Consider the following 24,401-nt stretch of genomic DNA (forward strand, 5'->3'; position numbering starts at 1 on the left):
GAGCCACTTTAGTGAGAGCAAGCTTTAGCGGCGTTGCAGAGTGCTATGCGCATTTTAACCGACATAACGGCTCATATTGCCTAATGAATTCATTGCGTGTCACGTAGCTCAATCGGTAAGATTATCGCCTGACAAATGGGAGGTTCCGAGATTAACTCCGGCTCGATGCCGATATTTCGTTTTCAAATTGTAATATCTATAGCTGAACAGACTGAACGACGGACTTTGAGATTTATATATACAAATTTGTGATATGTATATTTATTATAGTAGTCATTAGATGTTATGAGAGATGAAACTTTGAAACAAGGAAACCCGGCGAATGTATTGTATAGTAAAACAAGCTGCGTAGTTGAATGTCATAGAGGTGAGACACGAACATCTTAACCATTTAACACAGCAATAATTTCTTTATGCATGGAATTATGCTAAAAACAGTTTTAGATTTGTCTCCCTCGATATGCTCTGCGCAATATCCTGTTGACAGACTGACAACTACGTATTTAATGAACAAGTAAGCAAGGCTTTATTTATGAGTATTTAGTAAAAACTTAAACTAATACTTGTAGAAGGTTTTTATAGTTTTAGTGCTACTACAAATAAATGGAAGGCTTCAAGTAGTGTTATAAAACAAAGCTTTAAGAATTGAACATGACGACAAACTTATTTTTTTCATTGACAAATATTATTAAACCAAACTTTTCAAAAACCTCCAACAACACGAATTTACATGGTAATCACACCTAGGTCAAGGTCAAAGCATTTAATTTTTAATTGGTGAACTAAATGCTTGGCTAGAAAATTATACTGATAAGATTGAAAACCTGTCCTTCACCTATATCGCTACTAGTTTACAAGCGTATTAAAATAAAACTGTTTGATCTCTAATTATTTTTGTAAAATCCGCCAACTGTGCTGCTGTCACACACTTTTTATCTGCTAGATTTTTAAGCTCATTAAATACATTTATGAAAATATTACATTGAGTTGTAAGCACTAAGTAATTTTCCTCCAAATTCCTAACCATGGTAACGAGTATTGTATATATATGTATGTATAGCTTTTTATTGGTATTGATAATCACTAATAAAATGATGCTTTTCATCACATGGTAATAGAAAAAAAATGAACAGACAAAAATCAGGAATTACTGAGTGATTTGAAAAGATGTGTTTTAAAGTTGGTAATCTAACATTATTGTGGAGTCGAGATAGTGAATTGTAGGTTGTAGTAACAGAAAGTTCATAAACTGAAACATGATGGTGGATGTAGTATGTTGGTGTCACGGAATAGAGAATGGTGTTTATCATATGTGTGGAAAAATAATTACAAATATTTTGGGCAAAGTTTAGGCAGGATTTTGAAACCTATGGCTTGTCAGCATTGAAGAAGGAATGGCAATTGTAACCATGGCAACACGTATTAATAGTCAGCATTGAGGCAACCAGACCATCTCTTCCCTTATAAATAGTATACAACTTCTGACGTCCGTCCGTGATGTAGCATAACATTGTAATAGTGAGCCTGAAGAACATTGCCTGCCTGAGGAAATTCCTCATAATACATGTTGGATTAGATTAGTGAATTAAAATACCTCTGATATCCATTATTTCCTGCAAATAGCCTTTATATCTGCTAAAAATAGGTTAATAAAACGCCTGATCGACAATTGATAGACCGTAGATCATTAAAGCAGGTCAAAGTGTCGGCTCTTAAAGATGCTCCATCGAGCCGACCTGGTACTGCCTGGTGCTTATCACCGATATCTTACGAGCTTGCAGTAAAATCAATATGCTAATGAATTCTATGTAAGAATTTAATAGGTTCTAGAATACACTTTTAGGACTGTTCAGAACTGTCTGTTCTGTTGAGAACATCTGAACTGTCCAATGACAGTTCAGATGTTCTCATAAGAATTATCTGCAATTTTTTGAATTCGTTTTCCAGACCAAAATTTGAGTAGAATAGCCCTAAATAAATTTTGCAAACAATTAGACATATCAACAAAACAAAGCAAATGCATTATATAAGAGATGTAACAGCGTAACAAAGAATTAATTAATAAAATTATGTTTTTATTGCCAATTGGTCTTGAAGACACGTAATTGGGAGAATCGCCATCACGAGACAAGTCTAGTGGTAAATGTGATAGCGATGTACCGCAGTGTAACTTACTATCTTACTATCTAACTTACTATCTTAGAGCAAATGTGTAACTTACTCCATCTCATAGCAAATGTGTAACTTACTCCATCTCATAGCAAATGTGTAACTTACTCCATCTTAGAGCAAATGTGTAACTTACTCCATCTTATAGCAAATGTGTAACTTACTCTATCTTAGAGCAAATGTGTAACTTACTCCATCTCATAGCAAATGTGTAACTTACTCCATCTTATAGCAAATGTGTAACTTACTCCATCTTATAGCAAATGTGTGACTTACTCCATCTTAGAGCAAATGTGTAACTTATTCTATCTTATAGCAAATGTGTAACTTACTCCATCTTATAGCAAATGTGTAACTTACTCCATCTTAGAGCAAATGTGTAACTTACTCCATCTTATAGCAAATGTGTAACTTACTCTATCTTAGAGCAAATGTGTAACTTACTCCATCTCATAGCAAATGTGTAACTTACTCCATCTTATAGCAAATGTGTGACTTACTCCATCTTAGAGCAAATGTGTAACTTACTCCATCTTATAGCAAATGTGTAACTTACTCTATCTTATAGCAAATGTGTAACTTATTCTATCTTATAGCAAATGTGTAACTTACTCCATCTTATAGCAAATGTGTAACTTACTCCATCTTAGAGCAAATGTGTAACTTACTCCATCTTATAGCAAATGTGTAACTTACTCCATCTTAGAGCAAATATGTAATTTACTCCATCTTATAGCAAATGTGTAACTTACTCCATCTTATAGCAAATTTGTAACTTACTCCATCTAATAGTAAATGTGTAACTTACTCTATCTTATAGCAAATGTGTAACTTACTCCATGTAATAGCAAATGTGTAACTTACTCCATCTTATAGCAAATGTGTAACTTACTCCATCTTAATGTGTAACTAACTTACTTAGTTGTGTTTTAAATCAATTTAGCTTATTTATTTATTACTTTTGCATGTTGTATTTTAATTAATTAATTTAAAATAAGGTGATTTAATTTTCATCTTCCAACCCTTAACTTTTCCTTACAAACTGCAATGTTTTGAAAATAAATACGTCCCAAATCCTTTGCAGAAACAAATGAATCTCCGAACAGGTTATTGAATCGAGTGATCAGCACTTTTGACCACGCGGTAAGTACTTTCAAAACCTATCACATGATGCAACGTAACCAAAATAACAGTGACGTTGAAAAGGAATGCGCCGTAATAGGTAACTAACCTTCCAGCATTAATAAACGGATCGGCATATTTTTTAGGCTTCATTTCAAAAATAATTATTGGCTAGGATTTTATTTAGAATAGTTTTGAAGAGACAAGGTAGGACATGCCCAGTGCCAATGGATGGACAGTGTGAGCACATCCAAGTGGACAGCATGTAAGGAAATGTCCCCAACACTAACAGCTCAGGCTGATGAAGATACATTTGAAAGGACACAGAGATTGACAAGGGTGACTATACATTAATCAAATACTTTTGCAAATAAATATGAAAATCCTTCAAACTGTTTCCATTTATGATCACCTCAAACTCAAGTGTTATTTTGCATTCACACCTTCACACACTTTGTGGAAACAGAACAAACCCTTGACCAGCAACAATCTCCTCTACATTTACAAGCAATTGCAGTTGCTGCAGTGCGAGAAGCCATTTTCATTGATAATACACTACAGATAATTTCTTTGAAGTCAAAAGCTTTAATACATTATTATTTCCCCAGAGCTTCTGTCAAGAGCAGATATTTGAAGAATCTCGAGTAGAAAGTATGCAAATTGTAAAGACTTCATGAATATGTAAGTGTAAAAAGTGAGGCGTCAATGCAGCGATGAACTATCACCAATACCATATTCTTATTTGTTGAGAGCAGCCGTAGCCTAGTGGTCTAGAGCACCTGACCTGCAAACAGGTTGCGGTCCGATTTTGGAAAAAGGCCGCTGGTGCTGCAGGAATGGTATTCAGCCTCAAATTGTTGAGGTTCCCTTGCCACTAGTCTTGACATGTCCAGCCAAGATCACCAGTCGTCACTGAACTCAGACATGTCCAACCGATATCACAGAGACATTGATTGTGAACATGGTTCTTAAAAACATGCACAGACTTTCCTTGTAGTAAGCTAAGGAGACATCCTACTCGATCTTCGAGGGATTGATCACACAGGATCAATATTCTAACAGAGCAATGCATGTTACCATCACACTATGAACAGGTTTATGGTTATGTATTGATGGTATCAGACCTTGAAACCAACTGTTTGTATTAAAGCATTGACCGTATTTTAACATTTCCGCTTGTCTAGCGGGAGCCATCAATGATTGTGTTGTTATTTGTCACACATTGCTGATAATCCCATCTTGATGGTTATTCTCATAGCTGTCTAAAACTGAATTCCCACCATGAGCAAGTTAAAGGCTGAGTCTTGTGTCTAATAGCTCTATGGCAAGTCGGTTTGAATTCTATGTCGTTAAAGATGTGATTGCGTCAAATTTTAGTTGATTTTAATAGAAAGTATCGATTTTTTCTATAACTTGAGATGATGTTTGTTGTTTTAGGCGATCTCATTGTCAAGATATTTGAAGATTAAAATCGACAAAAATTGATCGCGGCAAAAACGATCAGAAAAAAAGATGTGCCCAGACTTGCCCAAAATGATGGATATAGTGAGACAGCCTGTCTTTATTTCTCATATTCACATCGGCTAATGCTATAAAAGCCTAGTCCTACGCGGCTCTATTGGCATATATTTTATTTTGTATTTGCTCATGATTGCTAGGATAAAATTTTAAATCTAGCTACAGATACATTATTATAAATGTCTCAAACGCCTCAAATAAGGGAAATTAAAAATATGTCATATTTGTTTCCTCTAAATGCTATGTAAACATCTGAGTACCGACCACGATTCTACCAGTCTACAGTAATTAGGTCATAGAGTTAACTTATTTCATCGCAGCCTTTGTATCAGCGAAGTTTTCAGTTGCTACCCACACCGGAAACCAGTTACTAAATAAAATAAACATGCCGCATCTTTGAAAGGAATATGTTCGAATATATGGCGAAACCAACAGCATCCCTAAAAGGTAATGTATAGCCAACGTTATTTAGTCATTATTAGTATCAATTTGTAGAAAAAAATTTACTGGTCACATTTGATTAGTTGATCAAATTGACAAGTACAGAACAAATGGTTTTTTGGGTTGACCAAAAGAAATCGTCAATTGTTTTAAATAAATTAACCCACCGATTCTGACAAAGGATTAATTAAGCCATTTTTGCACCTGGTTGGCGGTTTGTGGCGTGGATTCACCTGGTTTCACTTAGTAGTGCAAAACATAAAAATTTTTGAGTAGCTCTTAATAGTTGGTCTGTTAGAATTAAGCCGAGCTATGCAAAAGTACTTGTCAATAAAGCTCTGATTACACTTCATAAATCCATCTATCAGACAAGGTTTTGGCACAGGTGACAACGGGCTATGATGTATTTAATATGTTCTGCAAATGGTGTTTTGCATTATCTTCAACATTATTATTTTATTACATAATCTTAACAAGCTAAAAATATTCATCTCAGCAACAAGTTTTTATTAAAACATTTATCCAAGCCCTGGCCACTCACATAGTTTCAGCTCATATAATAGGACAAATCACTCTACTGCAGTAAACTCAAACTCTGTATGTATCTGAGAAACAGAATTCCACATATCATGGTTTGTGCAGCACACATTCATGTCCCTTTTTCCCGTGTATGGCAGTTTCCACACTGACACAACTGCTCCACTTGTGACGCCACATAAACATCCTGTAATCAATGAAACAAATGTAATAAATATATGTCATTCATCGATATGTCGTTTTAACGCGTATCTATTAAAAGCTTTCAGTTTGAGGGTTAAATAGATTGAGTGTAAAATTATAAAATGAACAAATGTTTAACAAAAGCATAAAGACGCCAAGCCAACAATTCGAAGCTTTCTTTTTGGGAGCTAAAGATGAGCATTGATCAATCCATTTTCCTCACTTTCTACATGTGACAGTGGACATAAATTCTAATTATAAATTTAATTTACTAACTAAAGCTGCCAAAGAAAATTTAAAGCAAATATTATAGCTAAATGAAACGATAAAAAAGCTAGGAAACGATGATTGGTGATAGCAAAAAGTTATAATTTTATTAATTAGTAAATGTACTCACGAGTAGTAAAATTATTACCTTTGGTTTAGCATATATGTATATATATATATATATATATATATATATATACAGGAGACTAAAATTTAAATATAGATGTAGATTTACCTCCATCCTCCTATTTTCCTCTGCAGCATAACGCTGCTCACGCCTGTCAACTCTAACCATAAGCTGTCTGCCGCAATCTTTAACGACTTGATGCTCAGAAAACTCTAAATCACCTTCGATGGAACTGGAAGCATTGTTACAATTCTGTTGTTCGTCAATAAAACGTGTCAATGCAGTAATTCAGTAAATTATCGATGTCAATTAATTCAGTAAATTGAATAACAATGTCGATGCGCCGATCTAGCAATTCAGTAAATTCCCTAACGACAAGAATCTTCGATATCACAGAAAATACGTTTTGTTAGCGATAACATTTATTATGACCTATATAAAAATTTCGTGCTGATGATTGGGTAAAGAAGAGATCTTATATTTATCGCTCACGGACTCTTTCATACACGCTCACTATACACGTCATGAATAAAGCACCCGCTCAAATCTGAGCATTTCAAAAAATGCTCAGCAAGACAAAGACAAAACTGATATCAAATTGTAGCTGATGTTTTAGCCTTACATGAATATTGGTCTTAATTTCATTTGAGCGACTTCTTTGACGCAATAACATCTTTAATGCACTTTTAAACTGTTTGATAATTCTCCTTCCCATTCACTCTTTACCAATGATCAATTACCTAAACATACATACTAGGTAGAAATATACAACTCACCGCTAAGTGAGTGAGCCTCGCGAAATGGAATTCCCTTTCTCACAAGATAGTAAGCGAGATCGGTAGCGAGCATGTCTGAAGTCAGTGCACCTTGGCAGCGAGACTTGTGAACCGTCAAGGTGGAGAGAACTCCTGTAGCTATCTGGAGAAGTTCAGACATGCTGTCGTATGTTTCAAACATCGCTATCTAAAAGAGTGACAAGAAGCTGGAAACCTCCAAGAACTACCAGCGCTAATAGATGTAACCAGCGCTAATAGATGTAACCAGCGCTAATAGATGTAACAAATGGGCCAACAGTAAATGTGCTAAAGATCAACTTGCATAAAATTTTAGTGGATTTTATCGAAAAGTATTGGTATTCGTGTTACCACGTGCGGTTATTGTGATGTTTGAGGTGATCTGACTGCCAGAATGTTTCAAGATTAAAATTGAACAAACTGACAAAATTGACAATTTAACTTGGTCAGAAGAATAATATATGCGAAACGATGTCACTAGTTGCTATCCTTGCTATAGTCGATATCAGCTATAGCAAGGCTATCGAGTCCCAGTGGCAGCGTTACGCATCTGTATTCTGACTGTTTCTTAGCAACTATAGACGTCGCAATTGCACTTTCACTTGATCTGAGCGTTTTAACCACGATCAGATTTTAATCTTGCAACATCCTGGCAGTGAGATCACCTCAAACATCAAAAACAATCGCAAATAGTAGAAAAAAATGATAACTTCTGATAAAATCTACTAAAATTTTGTGCGAATTCATCTTTAAGGAAACAGTGACGCGTTTATTAGTTCTCTTTATTAGCAAATTTAAATACCAGTACCGTAAACAAGTCACATAAACTCATCAACAAATCACAAATTAAGAACTTTTTTCGTTGTCTAACGTTAAAGAAGCGCAGACAACTCTGAATTATTTGATGACCGTTTGCAAACCGGTACTCTTAAAAAGAATTTGGTTGAAAAGCCTGGTGACTTCTCCAATGGAATTGCTCCGAGTCAAAACAAACACCTTTTTAACACCGAAATGTTCCGGCACGTTCCAACTAACAGAGTTTCACCAGAACTGCTAATTACAACCAAGATACAGCGCACTATGCACTATTTTTATAGTTGCTACCATATAGCACACATCAGCTATTAGCCCATCTAAAAGGAGATATTTGTACAACTTCTTCCTGATGACCATAGACCTCAAATTTCACTTAGTTGTGAACAAAAAAATCAAATGTGAGCATCGATAAAACTACCATATAACAGCTATTTTTTTTTCATCAATTACATGATGGTTGACATGGTGAGAGAATGCCAGCAATTTTGTTTTTACATGACATACTCGAGTGACACACACCTGAGCCTTCCATATAAACTAAAACCTTTGAGATTTGCCAGACCCGTATAACACAATCACATGTGAACACAATATTAAAGCTTGTCAAAGCTAGATGTGAAGAGTTCAGGAAACCGGACTTTTTGAAAGAAGATCAAATCATAAGCATGGTTTGGATATTTATAAACAATTAATTTGGCTACATGTCATGCATATACAATGCATATCAGAGTGCTACTGCAGACAAACTACCAGAAAGAAGCCAGCTAAGTTTCCTTATGTAACAGAGGTAAAAGGAAAGCTAAACAGGTAGGCATTTAGTAGTCATGCGTTTGGCCCTTGATTGGGCGTGATGCTGTGCAACAAACACTGAGTGGACTTACTTATGTGATAAGGCCACTGCTTATGAGTTATTCAATTTAAGAAAAAGTACAAGAGCCTTCTGAAAATGATGCTGAGTGTGACCGACTATAAAAGGGAATATAACCATTTCAGATGAAGCTCCGTAAAGTAAACGCTGTCTGGTCACCTGATGAAGCTGTGATGCCGCATGCTGACATCAATCAGCTTGTGTCACTAACTCTTTACCATATTAGCTTTGTAACTTTACTGCAGTTGACTGCGCCAATTGCAGGACTTCGAGTGGCACACAAAATGGAACCACTTCATTTGCAACACATGTGTGTTTTATGCGGAGCTTGTCTCAAGTATTTAATGTCAGTATTACTAGTACTCTGGCAGACCCCTAGTACTAGTACTAGTAACTATTACTAGTACTCTGGCAGACCCGCGCGCCATCAGAGATCGTCAGGTGTAATACATATGTGCACTATTATTCCACAATGTCCCAAGGTGGTATGTTTGATACATTATTCCACAATGTCCCAAGGTGGTATGTTTGATACATTATTCCACAATGTCCCAAGGTGGTATGTTTGATACATTATTCCACAATGTCCCAAGGTGGTATGTTTGATACATTATTCCACAATGTCCCAAGGTGGTATGTTTGATACATTATTCCACAATGTCCCAAGGTGGTATGTTTGATACATTATTCCACAATGTCCCAAGGTGGTATGTTTGATACATTATTCCACAATGTCCCAAGGTGGTATGTTTGATACATTATTCCACAATGTCCCAAGGTGGTATGTTTGATACATTATTCAATGTGGCAATACGGAGCAGTGGACAGAGTGGAGCAGTTGGCAGCGTGCTTGGCTACCAAGCGGAATATCTACGTTCCATCCTGAGTGAGGGAATCTTTTTTTACGGTTCCAGCATGGCATCGGGCACAGTTCTTATTATAGTAAAGATTAGCAACAACTCGGCAGGACTAATCAACTTAAAAGCCAAACAAATAGACTCATTTCTCATTTATGTAATGAGATTCCTTTAGTAAATAACAATCTGTATGACGTCAGAATGCTCTCTATAGAAGAAACAGTTTAGCAACATATCATCATATTCTTCTAAGAACGACAGGAAGTGGCTAATTGTGAGTGATTCACGTGCAAGCTTATCCATAGATAAGTACACTTAATCAAGTTCGCGTCAGATCAAAATTAAGTGTTGGTTGCAGGATATAAGAATCTACAGTAACGGTATGCAAACAGTAATGGCGTGAAATCAGCCACAACTCTATCACAAATCCTTGTGAGGAGAATTTCATATACATGAACATCAAAAACTGAACATAATTTGTTGACAGTAAAGCAAAACTTTAAATATATGTCTATTAGATAGATAGCAGTTTAAATAGATGTCTATTAGATAGATAGACAGTAGTTTAAATATATGTCTATTAGATAGGTAGACAGTAGTTTAAATATATGTCTATTAGATAGATAGACAGTAGTTTAAATATATGTCTATTAGATAGATAGACAGTAGTTTAAATATGTCTATTAGATAGATAGACAGTAGTTTACATATATGTCTATTAGATAGGTAGACAGAAGTTTAAATATATGTCTATTAGATAGGTAGATAGCAGTTTAAATAGATGTCTATTAGACTCGCAGCGGTTATTAACACAATTTCAAATCATGCTGCCATTAAGATGGGTCAGCAAACAACTATTGCGCACTAAACTAAACTACTGAGCAGTTGAAGATAAATGTTTACTCAGTACTCACTAAGAGGTAGCAACTATGGTATCGGGTATATAAGTATACTAGGTGAATGCCCGGCGTTGCACGGTAATGAAAAACAGCTTATAAACAATGGCAGGTAATATAGTCATCATTGGCTAAGTTTTACCATGTCTTCTCAAATTAGCAAATTGGCTTATTTGAGTAAATTAAGCTAGTATGTTGCTAAACTTACTATAGCAAAAGCCCTGAGGCCAGCTCTAGAGACATAACGCGTCACACAATGTCAGTATGCATATTTTAACCGATGTAATGATTATGAGCACAATTAATCCACTGTATCGAAAGTGGCCAGTGTGGCTTAATGGGTTAGCTTGCCAGCTTTCAGAACTTGAGGTACCAAGTTTCAATCCGGTGCCAAGGGCATTTTTCGTAGATAAAACCTTTTTGCTATAACTGGACACATGACAGACAGACCAGTACTCTAATCGACAAACAACCAACACTAAGATTTATACATATAGATAAGGGAACAAGCATTGTCTGTGTTGAAGTTTATATGGGTGAAGAATTGAGTAACAGAATCAGGTAAGAAGTCTGTCACTCACCTTGTCCTCCTGAAGGTCCTTGTTGTAGGTAGAGGGAAGTCCCTTATAGGACATCATAAAGCCTGTGAGTCTACCACATACAGAGCCAGCCTTTCCTGATAATATAATTAATACTCATATGATGGTACAGACACGATAGACGTACACACATACGAACACACACATGAAGATAAAATAAACATAAATCACACCATGCAGTGTTTAACAAACAGCACTGTAACTGACCATCTCTAGTACTGTCTTAGTAGTGTTTGCTGACAAGAAAGAGGGCACAACTCCCGACACCTAAACTCTCTATACATGACCTTCACAAATACAAAGAGTGTTTGACTAGCAGAAAATTGGTTGCATTCAAAGTAATCCAGCAAGTACAAGAATACATAGAAAACACTAAGAAATATAAATTTTCAAGAAACATGTTTCCTTTTAGAATCAAAGATAAAGTAAAAAAATGAAAACTCTGACAATATATACAGTCAAACATGGATAACTCGAACTTCAAGGGACCGAGCAAAAGTGTTCGAATTATCAGAGCGTTCAAGTTATCAGAGCACGGTCACAAGTCCATATATTTACTTATTTATTAGTAGATACATGTACATATACAAACTATAATATAAATCAAAAGCACAAATGGCTTGTTTCAAATTAAATGCTTCTAATGTAAAGTTTAAAACGTTTTTATGAAAAAGTATAGAGATTTTTCTATCACTTGAGATTGGTTTGTTGTTTGAGGTGATGTTATTGCCAGGACGTTTTTCAGATTGACATTGGCAAAACTTGATCGTTGTTGAAATGCTCAAAAGAAAAGACATTTTTTTCTTTTGGGGTTTTACCCACGATCAATTTTGCCGTTTTTTCTTGAAGTTTATGCAGATTACCTTACTTTACCTGGGATTCGTTAAGAGCAACACTCCGAGGCAGTTCAATTAGAAGTTTTACGAGGTTTTACGGTACATTCTATATCACTCACGCTTTTTTAATAGATACTTATTGAATGTACACACGTATTCTGTGTTTAGGTCAAACGATGAATAGTTTTTTGTAGCTCAGACAACGTATTACAACAATTTTAAGACGTTTTAAACATTCAACATTCCGACGTTGATTCAACACGGAATCAACGTCGGAAAACTATTCATCACGGGCTAGCCGGGTCACGCACTCAAGGATTTTCGCCACGCACATACAAAACAACATGCGATTTTTGTTTTGTATGTGCGTGGCGAAAATCCTTGTGCGCGTGACCCGGCTAGCCCGTGCTATTCATCGTATCGCAGTATAAATCAAATTTCACCAAACTTTTAGAAAAGTCGTTGACAAAAATATTTTGCCGATGGTGGTAATAACGACGCTTATGAATTACGAAAAGATGAAGTTTACCTCTATGGCTTTGAATAAAGTGATTTTCTAAAGCGATAACAACCGTTTCGGTAGCCGTTGGGCAAAAAACAGTTCGAATTAACAGTGTTGAGTTCGAGTTATCTATAGCAATTTATCATTACGTGGGAACGGACCAAAGGAAATGTTCGAATTAACCATGTGTTCGAGCTATCCGTGGACGAGTTATCCATGTTTGACTGTACTTTGAGGGTTTGACCGATTGGCTTGAACTGAGGATCACTTCATACATACTTGAGCCGAAGCTAAGAATGTTGATACCCTGTTTATAGAGTGAATCCGAGAAGAGGAATGCTATAGAAGTGAGATGGTACGAAACATCAAAATACAACTATAATTTAGCTATATAAAAACCACAAAAAGTAATTTGTTCTGATCTTTACATCACATTTATCTTCATTACGCATTATTGTATCACTGTTAGAGTATCACGAGTGAACTCTAACAGACTGAGAGTCCAACACGGTGAGGAACATCTCTATGGAGCAGTGCGCTTGATAATGAAAGAACTGAGCCAAGCTTACCTGCGCTGGCAAGCGCACTTACTATAATTATAGATTATAGTAAGTGCGCTTCAACATGTGATTCAATAGGACAATATACACTATGTTCCCATGACATGGTAAATCTATGAGTTTGCCCCCATCTGCAAGATAGAAACAGCAAAAAACTACGAGTGACGCGAGTTTTGTTACTCGCAGTTTTTTATCGAATGTTTCATGCTTGCAAAAAATGAATATGGTGCTCGCGAATGAGGCAATAAATTCCGCACAAGCTATACCGTGTTAAACATTTCCCATACTTCAGTCATTTAGGAGTATGACCCTATGACGTAGAATTCATTTTACTTTTTCAATAAAGAACCCGCATCATGCGAATGTCTATTGAACCGCTTATCGCACGGTAACTCAACGTGTGCACAACTCCAAATTTGTATTATTCACAAAACGGAAACATAGTGATTGAGACAAACCTGTGCTCATGCGCTATCGTGCTACCAACATGATCTATCAATGCCTATAGAGATAGCCAGAATTTGAGTAAAGTGAACCCTACAATACAAACTCTAAACATACATTGTATGTAACCATATCTAGACATACGATTTGAGATCCATGCAATGCCTGTAAAATCTCACGAACAAAACGATAGTGACGTCAGTCGCTCATTCAGGTTCACCTCGTATTAATTCTAGGCTATCGGCATTCTTTTTTTGAGGCATCAGACTTGAGCCAGTAGAATATGCATCAGCAAGGGTGGCAAATCCAAACTCCTTGCTTGAATAGATTATCAGATCCTCTGCCCAACTAAACCATAAACAGGCTGACAATATTAACTGATTAACAAACTAATGATAAGACACTGTTATGAAAGATTAACAAATGTTAACAATATGAAAATAAAGTACCGCTGTAACGCTATGCAGTCATAAACAAGTGTTAACAGTCTGAAGATAAAACATCATTATAACACCATCAAAACAAGCGTTAACAATCTACAGATAAGACATATCTATAACACCATACAATCATAACAAATGATAACAATCTGAAGATAAGGCATGACTATAACATCATGCAATCATGATGTGTTAACAATCTGCACAGAAGGCATCTCTAAAACACCATACAATCATAAAGAGCATTAACAATCTAAAAATAAAACAGTAGACCTACTATTGTTAGCAATCAGAAAGCAGAACAAAACTATAAACAGATAAAAGGGCTTCTGACAGGAGAACAATAAAGCCATTGAGTTTTAACCCAGACAGCCGATGCAATCAAAAGAGTCATGGTGGACTCATCCCATAGTCATACATACCGGCTCAGGTGTAGCATTGTGACCGAAGCCCAGTAGAGGAAGTCGATGACAAAATCTCGATCCATCGTAGCATCGAGACTGTTGCTGCTCACTCTAGAGAAGCGCAGCTCTTTAGCCAACATCTGCCTATCTACGCCAAAGGCGTTGCCAGCCAACGCCCCACTCCCCAGCGTCAGCTCGTCAGCTCTGTTAGCTGTCTGCAAGCATAAACTCGGATAGTCAAGTAAAACGATGAGCTGTAACGAGAAAAATAATGAGCTGATTTTCAACTAAACAACCAATCTAAGTACCACATCTATTTTAAACATAGAATTGCAAAATAGCTGCCTGTAGCTACAGTATTTTGGGAACTCCAAATCTACTGTAGGTATGCTGACTTTATTTTAATGTTAAATTGTCCTTTTCAATGTCATGCAGATAATTGTCCCTACTTAAACCTACCATGAGAGTTGTTTGAAGCACCATAAGTTGAGAGTTTTGCTACAAACTAGAAACCCAAAAATTAATGCACACATTTCATACAAAAAACATGGAATGCCGACAACGGTAACTGTGAAGTGTTGACAACAGTAACCATGGAGTGCTGACACCAGTAACCATAGAGTGTTGACAACAGTAACCATGGAGTGCTGACACCAGTAACCATAGGGTGTTGACAACAGTAACCATAGAGTGTTGACAACAGTAGCCATAGAGTGTTGACAACAGTAACCATAAAGTGGTGACACCAGTAACCATAGAGTGCTGACAACAGTAACCATAGAGTGTTGACAGGCAACAGCACCAAAGAGAGCCAACAAACAAGAGATGACATGATTGTAAGTACAAAGATGAAAGACCGAACAGACAGAGATGACATAATTGTAAGTACGTACAAAGATGAAAGACCGGACAGACAGAGATGACATGATTGTAAGTACAGTGCGTACATGATTGTACGTACAAAGATGAAAGACCGAACAGACAGAGATGACATGATTGTAAGTACGTGCAAAGATGAAAGACCGAACAGACAGAGATGACATGATTGTAAGTACAAAGATGAAAGACCGAACAGACAGAGATGACATGATTGTAAGTACAAAGATGAAAGACCGAACAGACAGAGATGACATGATTGTAAGTACAAAGATGAAAGACCGAACAGACAGAGATGACATGATTGTAAGTACAAAGATGAAAGACCGAACAGACAGAGATGACATGATTGTAAGTACAAAGATGAAAAACCGAACAGACAGAGATGACATGATTGTAAGTACAAAAATGAAAGACCGAACAGACAGAGATGACATGATTGCAAGTACAAAGAGAATATCTCTTATAGAGGGTTGCCAAAGAAACACTGAGAAGAACCATTTTCTAGTGAAGCAGGGATCTGTGAAGAATATGAATGCATGAACAGAATACTTTGACTCAGAAATTAGTTTGCTTATCAAAAAACAGGTAAAGCTTTGTGGGTGCATCCATGGCCAACAACAGCCATATAATGGTGTTACGCAGCTCATGGCCAACAACAACCATATAACGGTGTTACACAGCTTATGGCCAACAACAGCCATATAACGGTGTTACACAGCTCATGGCCAACAACAGCCATATAACGGTGTTACACAGCTCATGGCCAACAACAGCCATATAACGGTGTTACACAGCTCATGGCCAACAACAGCCATATAACGGTGTTATACAGCTTTCTTACTTCTAAGACGATTTGCTGAGCACGGAACATATGAATATTAAAACAATGCAGCTCATTGCTAAACAATGATCAACTGTAATGATCAACTGTAATGCAAAACTAGCATACTTCTAATGAGATGAAAACTTTAAGCTATACACGTGAGTCATATTAGCGATGCTACTAAATGACATGGTTCATTCTGCTGATGCTCATACCCCCAATGATGTTGTTGAGTTACCAAGCTAAAGGAACTATAATAAATAAAATTCAATAATTGTTTACAAAAGCTAGGCAGTTATTGAATTTTATAAGGGCTGTCTGTGACCAACAAATCATATCCGCATGCATTAATAAGTACTCACTGATGCCCAAATGCGAAATGCATCACAAGTGCAATAAGTTTGTGTAGAAATCTATGTCGCATTAGCTGTGCAGTAGCAGTAATAAGCATGTCACAGCCATGCGGTATAACTATATTGCATAATTTTACTACTAAGCAGTGCAACTATTTCTAATGCGCAGTAAGCAGTATTGGTGCCTGAAGTGCTGGATGCAGTGGAAGTGTTGCTAGTGCTTATTTAGCAGTGCTAGATGCAGTGGGGAACTTTTGCATTACACTCTACATACACAAACAGCAAACCTTTTTGTAAACTTATCACGGTATCAAATACAGTAGAGGCTCTTATAACGCATACTTCCTATAATGTAAATTACATATAACATAAAGAAAGAATTTATGTAAATTGTACTATGTTACCATAATGAGAATGTATTTTTCACAGCTTATGATTATTCAGACAGCGCCATCTTTGATGGAGAGTTAATTGTGTCATTTGATTCCAAGCTTAGAATGTAAATCCTAGGTTAGCCAGACTTGCCCTCAACTAGTATGCGAATGAAGCTGGTAGCTATGCCTACGAGGTGATGGGGATCTACGAGGTGATGGGGATCTACGAGGTGATGGGGGCATACGAGGTGATGGGAATTTACGAGGTGATATAGGGTCTACGAGGTGATGGGGTCTACGAGGTGATGGGGGTTTACGAGGTGATGGGGGTCTACGAGGTGATGGGAATTTACGAGGTGATGGGAATTTACGAGGTGATGGGGGGGGGGTCTACGAGGTGATGGGGGTCTACAAGGTGATGGGGGATCTACGAGGTGATGGGGGATCTACGAGGTGATGGGGGTCTACGAGGTGATGAGGATCTACGAGGTGATGGAGATCTACGAGGTGATGGGGGGCCTACAAGGTGATGGAGGGTCTACGAGGTGATGGGGATCTACGAGGTAATGGGGGTCTAAAAAGTCAGAAATACCAAGAACGAGTAAAGAAAAGGTTCAGCTAAATCTTTCAAAGGAATTCCCAAAGAAAAAACATTGACAGTGCTTTATGCACCAATTAAATAGTTTGCTTAAAGAGGTAGAGTTCAAGTGGCCAAAGGCAGTGGGAGCACTAAAACGGAAATTTAGGCTATAAAAATCAAAAAAGGCTTTATTTTATCTACTCAAGGTTTCTGAAAGAGCAGACAAACCTTTAAAAGCGCAGCCTGCTGTGTGCGGTAATAGAGATAGTAATAAAAAAGAAAAGCGGTAATAGAAAAGCTATTTATACAGTTTAATCAGGTATTCACCATACTTTTGCCATCAACTATAATCTAAATGATAGCCCAGGTTCTTAGATAGTGCCATGGATCAAACAGACATATCAGTGAGTTTACACGCATCTACTAGTCTGACGATAACCACACTTAGAACACTTACCATCAAACAAACCGAAACTGATAATGTAAAAACAATTAATTTCACAACAGCAGAAAATACCAAAACAAGTTAGGCAATAGTAGGTGAAAACATGTCTGGTTCATTTCTGAGCACAAATGGAGATTATGTTAATGAAGGCTAATGAGCGTGACTGCACTATAGCAAGTCATTGCTTCATACCATGAGAGAACACTTGAGAACAAAAGAACCAGGACTTTCATAGAATCCTATCAGCTCAAGTAAGTTGCATTGAGCATGCAAACACGCATTTTAAGCAGTAACTTGAAAAAGTTCTATTTATTAGAGTCAAACACCTACGGACAATCTCATTAACATGCCATAATAGATGTGAGACACGAGCAAATATCGGACTCTGCACAAAAAAGTAACTTTCTACATATGACGGATGTTTCTGAAAACAGCAGTTTATACGTGAAAGTGAAACTGTGGCAGTAGACAAAAGCTGCGGAAAAATCAAAAGAAGGTGTAAACAAAGACATTTTATACAAATAACTAAACTAATCTATATAAATCTCAAAGTTTGTCTGTTGTCATCTGTCGACATCTGTCGACATCTGTCGTCATCTGTCGTCATCTGTCGTCATTCAATGTCTGCCCAGCGGTAGCGATTAAAATCCAGGAATGAAAATGCACGCTATATTAGATTTCAACTCACGAAGATTACAAACGCAAGTTTGCAGATACGTGCACCTAACCACAACGCTAAGCCATTTTTACCATTCCGGTTGATAATTACCATTTACCATATACTGTATACCCTTTTCAGGATTGCACACACCTAATCATTAATTAATACAGTGTGCCCTCGAGCTACTTTGCCACTGTTGTAAGATTTTGTCGCTTACTCTATGAAACACGATGCTTTTTCGTCCTCGCCATACTAGGGCGAATTTGTTTTCTGCCATACGATATCAACAAAAATTTGGGAGTTGATTACGATAAAAATGCCGATGTGCTATTCACCGAAATCACTCCCACAAAGGCCTGAAAGAGATACAATGCTCGCTATCTCAGTTCAGCGATATTCATTATAAGTTATAGTGAAATTAATTCCAAAACAGATAAGTGCTAATATTTTAGCCTATGACAAAGTTGAAGTTTAGTAAAATACATACTAAAACTTAGCTTCAAGTATGTGTTCAGTAAGCTAAATTCATTTGAGTTAAATTCAACATTTATATTATACGCCTTTCTCGAAGCTAAGTACTCTCCACGGTACATATTGCACGTAGTATATTGTAATGCTACATTTTCTTGCAGATCATGACCACTAAATACACTAAAGTTACTGTGGGTAACTAAAGTAACACATTAAACACCTTTCCATTTGTTTTATTTTTCCTTCAATTTATTTCAACTGCACAAAACACGTTTCTCATGATATGAAGTTTGAAGGTGAGAACTGTAACGGTTGTTATATATCGAATAAAAATAAATTTTCTTTTTATAAAAAAACACTTTTTTATTACCCGGGCATTCATGTAGTAAGGTAATAAAAAGTGGTTATCGTTACTGTACTTTAGAGACTTGAATAGTAAGTTGTATATAGGTTCAGAGGCAGAATAAATACATACCCTAGGACAGTTATATTTCGCTAGTATTTAGTTTCGTGAGTAACATACAGAGTAAAATTTCCCTGCTACTTAATTTCGCAACTCTGATGCGTGCGAAAATATATTGATGTGAAAATAAATGCAGTGGAACAAACATAATTAGATTCCTCAGGTCCAGTTCACTGGTAAGGAAACAATTTTCACTTTGGGACTAGCTTGTATTTGTGAACCACAGGTAGAAATGTGTAGGCGAGATCGATGATGCAATTTGATCGCCTGCTGCCATTTGTTTCTTGGACTATCAATGACTTCTAGGTCCCTGTGGCCGTGACTGATGTGGTACCAATATTAAATCTCAAGTATTTATAGCACGCGGTGGCCATGGTTCAGTTTGATTTCACTCGTGGGTTGGGAGGACATGCTGCTCAGCCGGTGTATTAGCTATAATGAGTTTAGCAGAAATTGCCCAATAAGACCCACACACGAAAATTACCTGCATTTCAAACTACTTGCAAATATGACGATTTTATTGTGGATATCAATGAACAAAGCTATTTAATTTCACGTTTTCGCTCATTTGTTATGATTGTTTAGTTTCGCTCAGAAAATTTTCGCGAGAGGATGACTCTGCGAAAACGCGAAAGTTAGATGACGCGAATACATAAGTGTCCTAGGGTAGGTAGACATAGTGATAGAGATACATCGCGTAACCTACTCTAAACTCAACTAGGTAGACATAGTGATAGAGATACATTGCGTAACCTACTCTAAACTCAACTAAGGTAGACATAGTGATAGAGAGACATTGCGTAACCTACTCTAAACTCAACTAGGTAGACGTAGTGATAGAGATATATTGCGTAACCTACTCTAAACTCAACTAAGGTAGACATAGTGATAGAGATACATTGCGTAAGTTACTCTAAACTCAACTAAGCAAATGTTAAGCTAACTTAACCTATATTTTACTATGTTTGTATTTCTCCATTTTATTTCCTTACATTAGTTTTATTTAATGCTTTTGTATTAATACTCTGCCTAATTACCTCAAGTGTTTGTTATGGAATTATGACAGGTTTGTGACTTGTGGAACGAATCAAATGAATTACAATGTATTCTTATAGGAAAATTTGCTCGCAAATACGACAAAGTTAATATATGAAGGACATCTTTGAAGGGATGAGCTTTGAGAGTAGAGACGTGAATGTACTGGTAAATTGGTTAGAAACACTGATAGGTTTGATTACAAGGCAACTAGTACACAGAAGTGGAAAGTATTTTGACTAACAATTCTGCACACTGGTCTATGTTTAGCCTGAATCTTCAACTTTCTCATTAGTAGACTGTTTGTCTGCTTACGATGGACAGCCTGCTTGTGCATCCCCAGAAAACTTTGGCTATTTCATTATGAATATTCATCAGCAAACTAGTTTGTACTACGCTATACACTTACTGCTAGTGAAAACAAACCTGGTCCAACCGTTGGAGGTCTCGAAGGAGACTCGTAGCATGACAGAGTACCCAATGGCTCCATCTGATTGGCTGGGCCTGCTGGAGATGGGTGTAGCCAGGCATCAGAACATCGATATCTCTTTTGGCCCGCGACAGCTGTGAATGTTAACACGGAATGAGTAGCGAATGGGCTTGATGCACAGAGTCAGCATGTCGAGACAACAACTTGCCCTTGAGTGATATCATAACATTCAGGTCTTATTTGTATAGAGAGTTACTGAACTGGTGATTCTATACTATGTGTTATACAGTACCATACTCTGTGTTATACAGTACCATACTCTGCATTATACAATACCATACTCTGTGTTATACAGTACCATACTCTGTGTTATACAATACCCTACTCTGTGTTATACAATACCATACTCTGTGTTATACAGTACCATACTCTGTGTTATGCAGTACCACACTCCGTGTTATACAATACCATACTCTGTGTTATACAATACCACAATGTGATACAGCTATCGTTTACAGCTAACTTTAATCAAAATCTGGTCAATTACATAGATATATACACACGCGTATAGATTGAATTGGCTCTGCGAATGAGATGTATAGAATATGTTAACTGTAATCTTACCGTAAAGCTATGACTGAAAATAAACGAGAAATAAACGAGAAATAAACCAGAAATGTATAAAAAATAAGAAAAGAGATAGAGTAGAGTCGATGTATTCGCTGAACTGAAGATGCTAAAAGGTTATCTTAAAAAGAGATGTTTTCTACCGGCTGGAGTTGTTAGAGAGTCGCAGACTCACTCCTAAATAGAAGGAACCAAGCCATGAGTTACTTGACAGAGTAGTGACCATAACTATCAAGAAGACATAAAAAGATTAATGCAAATATATGCTTGTTAGGTGAGAGCAAGGTTGGTGAGAGGATTGGAACTAGCATTGATGGGTGCTTGAAAAATGAGAATATCAGCTGAACGGCAAAAGTAATAGCATATCAACTAATGCAGCAAAGGTTAAAGTAAGCAATATTGGGATGAAGGAAAAGAAGATTACAGTAAAACCTCTAATTGAATGTCACCTCTATTTGATTGCCACTAGAGAGAAAGGGTTGAAAAACAGAGGGCCATGGGTTTTAATTAGAGGTTTTACGGTATATGGGGAAAGAAAAAAGGTATAAATATAAGGCGCGTTGACGCAAGGAAAATGGATAAGAGTTACAGAGAATATTAGAGTTGTTCTGTGGCTCCAACTAGACACCAGTTGCCAGCCCTGTTAGTAGTTAGTATATATTAGACTTGCCGAGACTTGGATAAATGAGATGAGATAACTTCTGATATTCTTTATTGCCTCACGCAGCCAGAGCCTCATGTCAACCGTAACCTGCAGAATGAGACATTAGCTAGTTTTTTCCCCTGCGATCTTTGAATGTCAGATTAGCCAATCAAAGAGGGTAACACATATGCCAGATCATTTCATCCACTAAGGTAAAAGATAATAAAACTAGGACATATGCACTTATTAACTTTGTTACATAACCACTAGAGAGTTTGTGACTGATATCATAACCACGATTCAGTTTGGCAGCGAAGTCCAGCAAATGACTGACTACTGACGACTATCTATTATACATATAACCATTAAAAAGCTACACATTCAACAAATTTTTCTAAATAAATATGACATGATTATTTAATAATGGTTTTCATATATGTGTAGCACCCATCGCTGTTGCATATTACAAAAAAGTTCATACGCACGAGGGGTCCACTAATAGCATGACAGCATACATAGCAGAGGCACTGACCTGGTCATTTCGACTTCTTCCTGTATGCAATTTGCCGGCAGCATCACCTATTAGCTCTTTCAAACGTCTCTCATTCGCAGTATGGATATCTTCATCAAATGGCTTTATAACAAAAGAGTTGCTCTCCCATTCTTTATAGATCGCTCTGAGGCCATCACTTATAGACAAACACTCCGCCGCCGTGACGAGACCCAACCTTTCAATAGCTTTTATGTATGCGAGACTACCTACAAGAGATAGACTGTTTTTCTAAACAAATCACCGAAATGGAGTGCCATGCTAGAATACATTGCTGAAGTTTACTAACACAACAGATCTATCTAACAAATTACATAGAATTATAAAAAAAACAAATAATAATAGTTACCTGTAATATCCTCCTTCCACATGCGCTTGTCAAACCCAATAGATGCGTTGAACTTCTCCATGATAGGATCGGTAGCACCAGTAAATCGACCACCCCATAGCTTCTCCTCACTCTTATCATCACCTGTTGCCTAAGCATTTCACATTATACAGTGTTATACATTCCTTCACTCGTGACTCATAACTTCAGGAAATAGATGCAGTATTTCTCACTAATTTGATGTTATCATGGTTACTTAAAATCTGATAAAATATACACGAATACTTCAGTGGAACTTTATTGGCAGAATGTCACAAAACAGCTTCCTAATCTATTCCAAAGCGTTGCTTCAGTTAACAAGTACATAACGAAATTTAAGCATTCTACGTTTTCATTAATATGTTTGCACGTTGTCAGTGATTTGAGATTCATGTTGACAAAATCACTACTCAAATGGCGATCGGAAGAGATTTATCTAGTGCACACACAAAGCTGAACTGTTAGCGGTGTGGCAGTTCCAACATCCATCTCAGTTCCTGGCAGACGACTGCAAATGACAAAACATCATAGGGGGCTACCATAAACCAAAATCATCGTAGTCCCAGACAATTGACTGCGAGAGGAGGCAACTCCTACAATCAATCCTGTTTTAGGAATAGCTATAAATTTTTTTCTTGAAAATAATTTATCTCATTCTGTCAGATACACATATGGGTATGTTGGTTAGAGCCATACACAATTTAATTTGTAAATAGAACCTTTACAGCTATGAGAACGGTGTATGTCCACCGATGTATGTTCACCCGACAGGACCCACAATTGGAGGTTGGAATATAAGATTCCACCGTACAGGATTCGCACTCATGAACAGTCAACTTAATAGATTAGAGCTTGGTTCTCAAACCCCCGTGAACAGTCAACTTAGTAGATTAGAGCTTGGTTCTCAAACTACCGTGAACAGTCAACTTAATAGATTAGAGCTTGGTTCTCAAACCACCGTGAACAGTCAACTTAATAGATTAGAGCTTGGTTCTCAAACTACCGTGAACAGTCAACTTAGTAGATTAGAGCTTGGTTCTCAAACTACCGTGAACAGTCAACTTAATAGATTAGAGCTTGGTTCTCAAACCACCGTGAACAGTCAACTTAATAGATTAGAGCTTGGTTCTCAAACTACCGTAAACAGTCAACTTAATAGATTAGAGCTTGGTTCTCAAACCACCGTGAACAGTCAACTTAATAGATTAGAGCTTGGTTCTCAAACCACCGTGAACAGTCAACTTAGTAGATTACAGCTTGGTTCTCAAACCACCGTGAACGGTCAACGGTGTGCCTGTGGTCATTGGCGGTACCCGGGGA

The 24,401-nt window shown here is 37.0% G+C and overlaps 1 protein-coding gene across 1 annotated transcript in view; it reads right to left on the reverse strand.

Annotated features, from left to right (window-relative positions):
- LOC137405701 (argininosuccinate lyase-like) overlaps positions 1–24,401 on the reverse strand; it is a 32,126-nt gene that overhangs the window by 3,028 nt on the left and 4,697 nt on the right. Inside the window, exons 2-9 of the mRNA XM_068092060.1 lie at positions 23,064–23,193; positions 22,697–22,923; positions 22,192–22,272; positions 20,891–21,028; positions 14,399–14,595; positions 13,757–13,884; positions 11,177–11,271; positions 7,141–7,327 (exon numbers count right to left, since the gene is read on the reverse strand). Of these exons, the coding sequence (XP_067948161.1) occupies positions 7,141–7,327; positions 11,177–11,271; positions 13,757–13,884; positions 14,399–14,595; positions 20,891–21,028; positions 22,192–22,272; positions 22,697–22,923; positions 23,064–23,193 (1,183 nt within the window). The remainder of the gene's footprint in view (positions 1–7,140; positions 7,328–11,176; positions 11,272–13,756; positions 13,885–14,398; positions 14,596–20,890; positions 21,029–22,191; positions 22,273–22,696; positions 22,924–23,063; positions 23,194–24,401) is intronic.

Source organism: Watersipora subatra, chromosome 10 (assembly GCF_963576615.1).
Source record: "Watersipora subatra chromosome 10, tzWatSuba1.1, whole genome shotgun sequence".
Taxonomy (NCBI): domain Eukaryota; kingdom Metazoa; phylum Bryozoa; class Gymnolaemata; order Cheilostomatida; family Watersiporidae; genus Watersipora; species Watersipora subatra.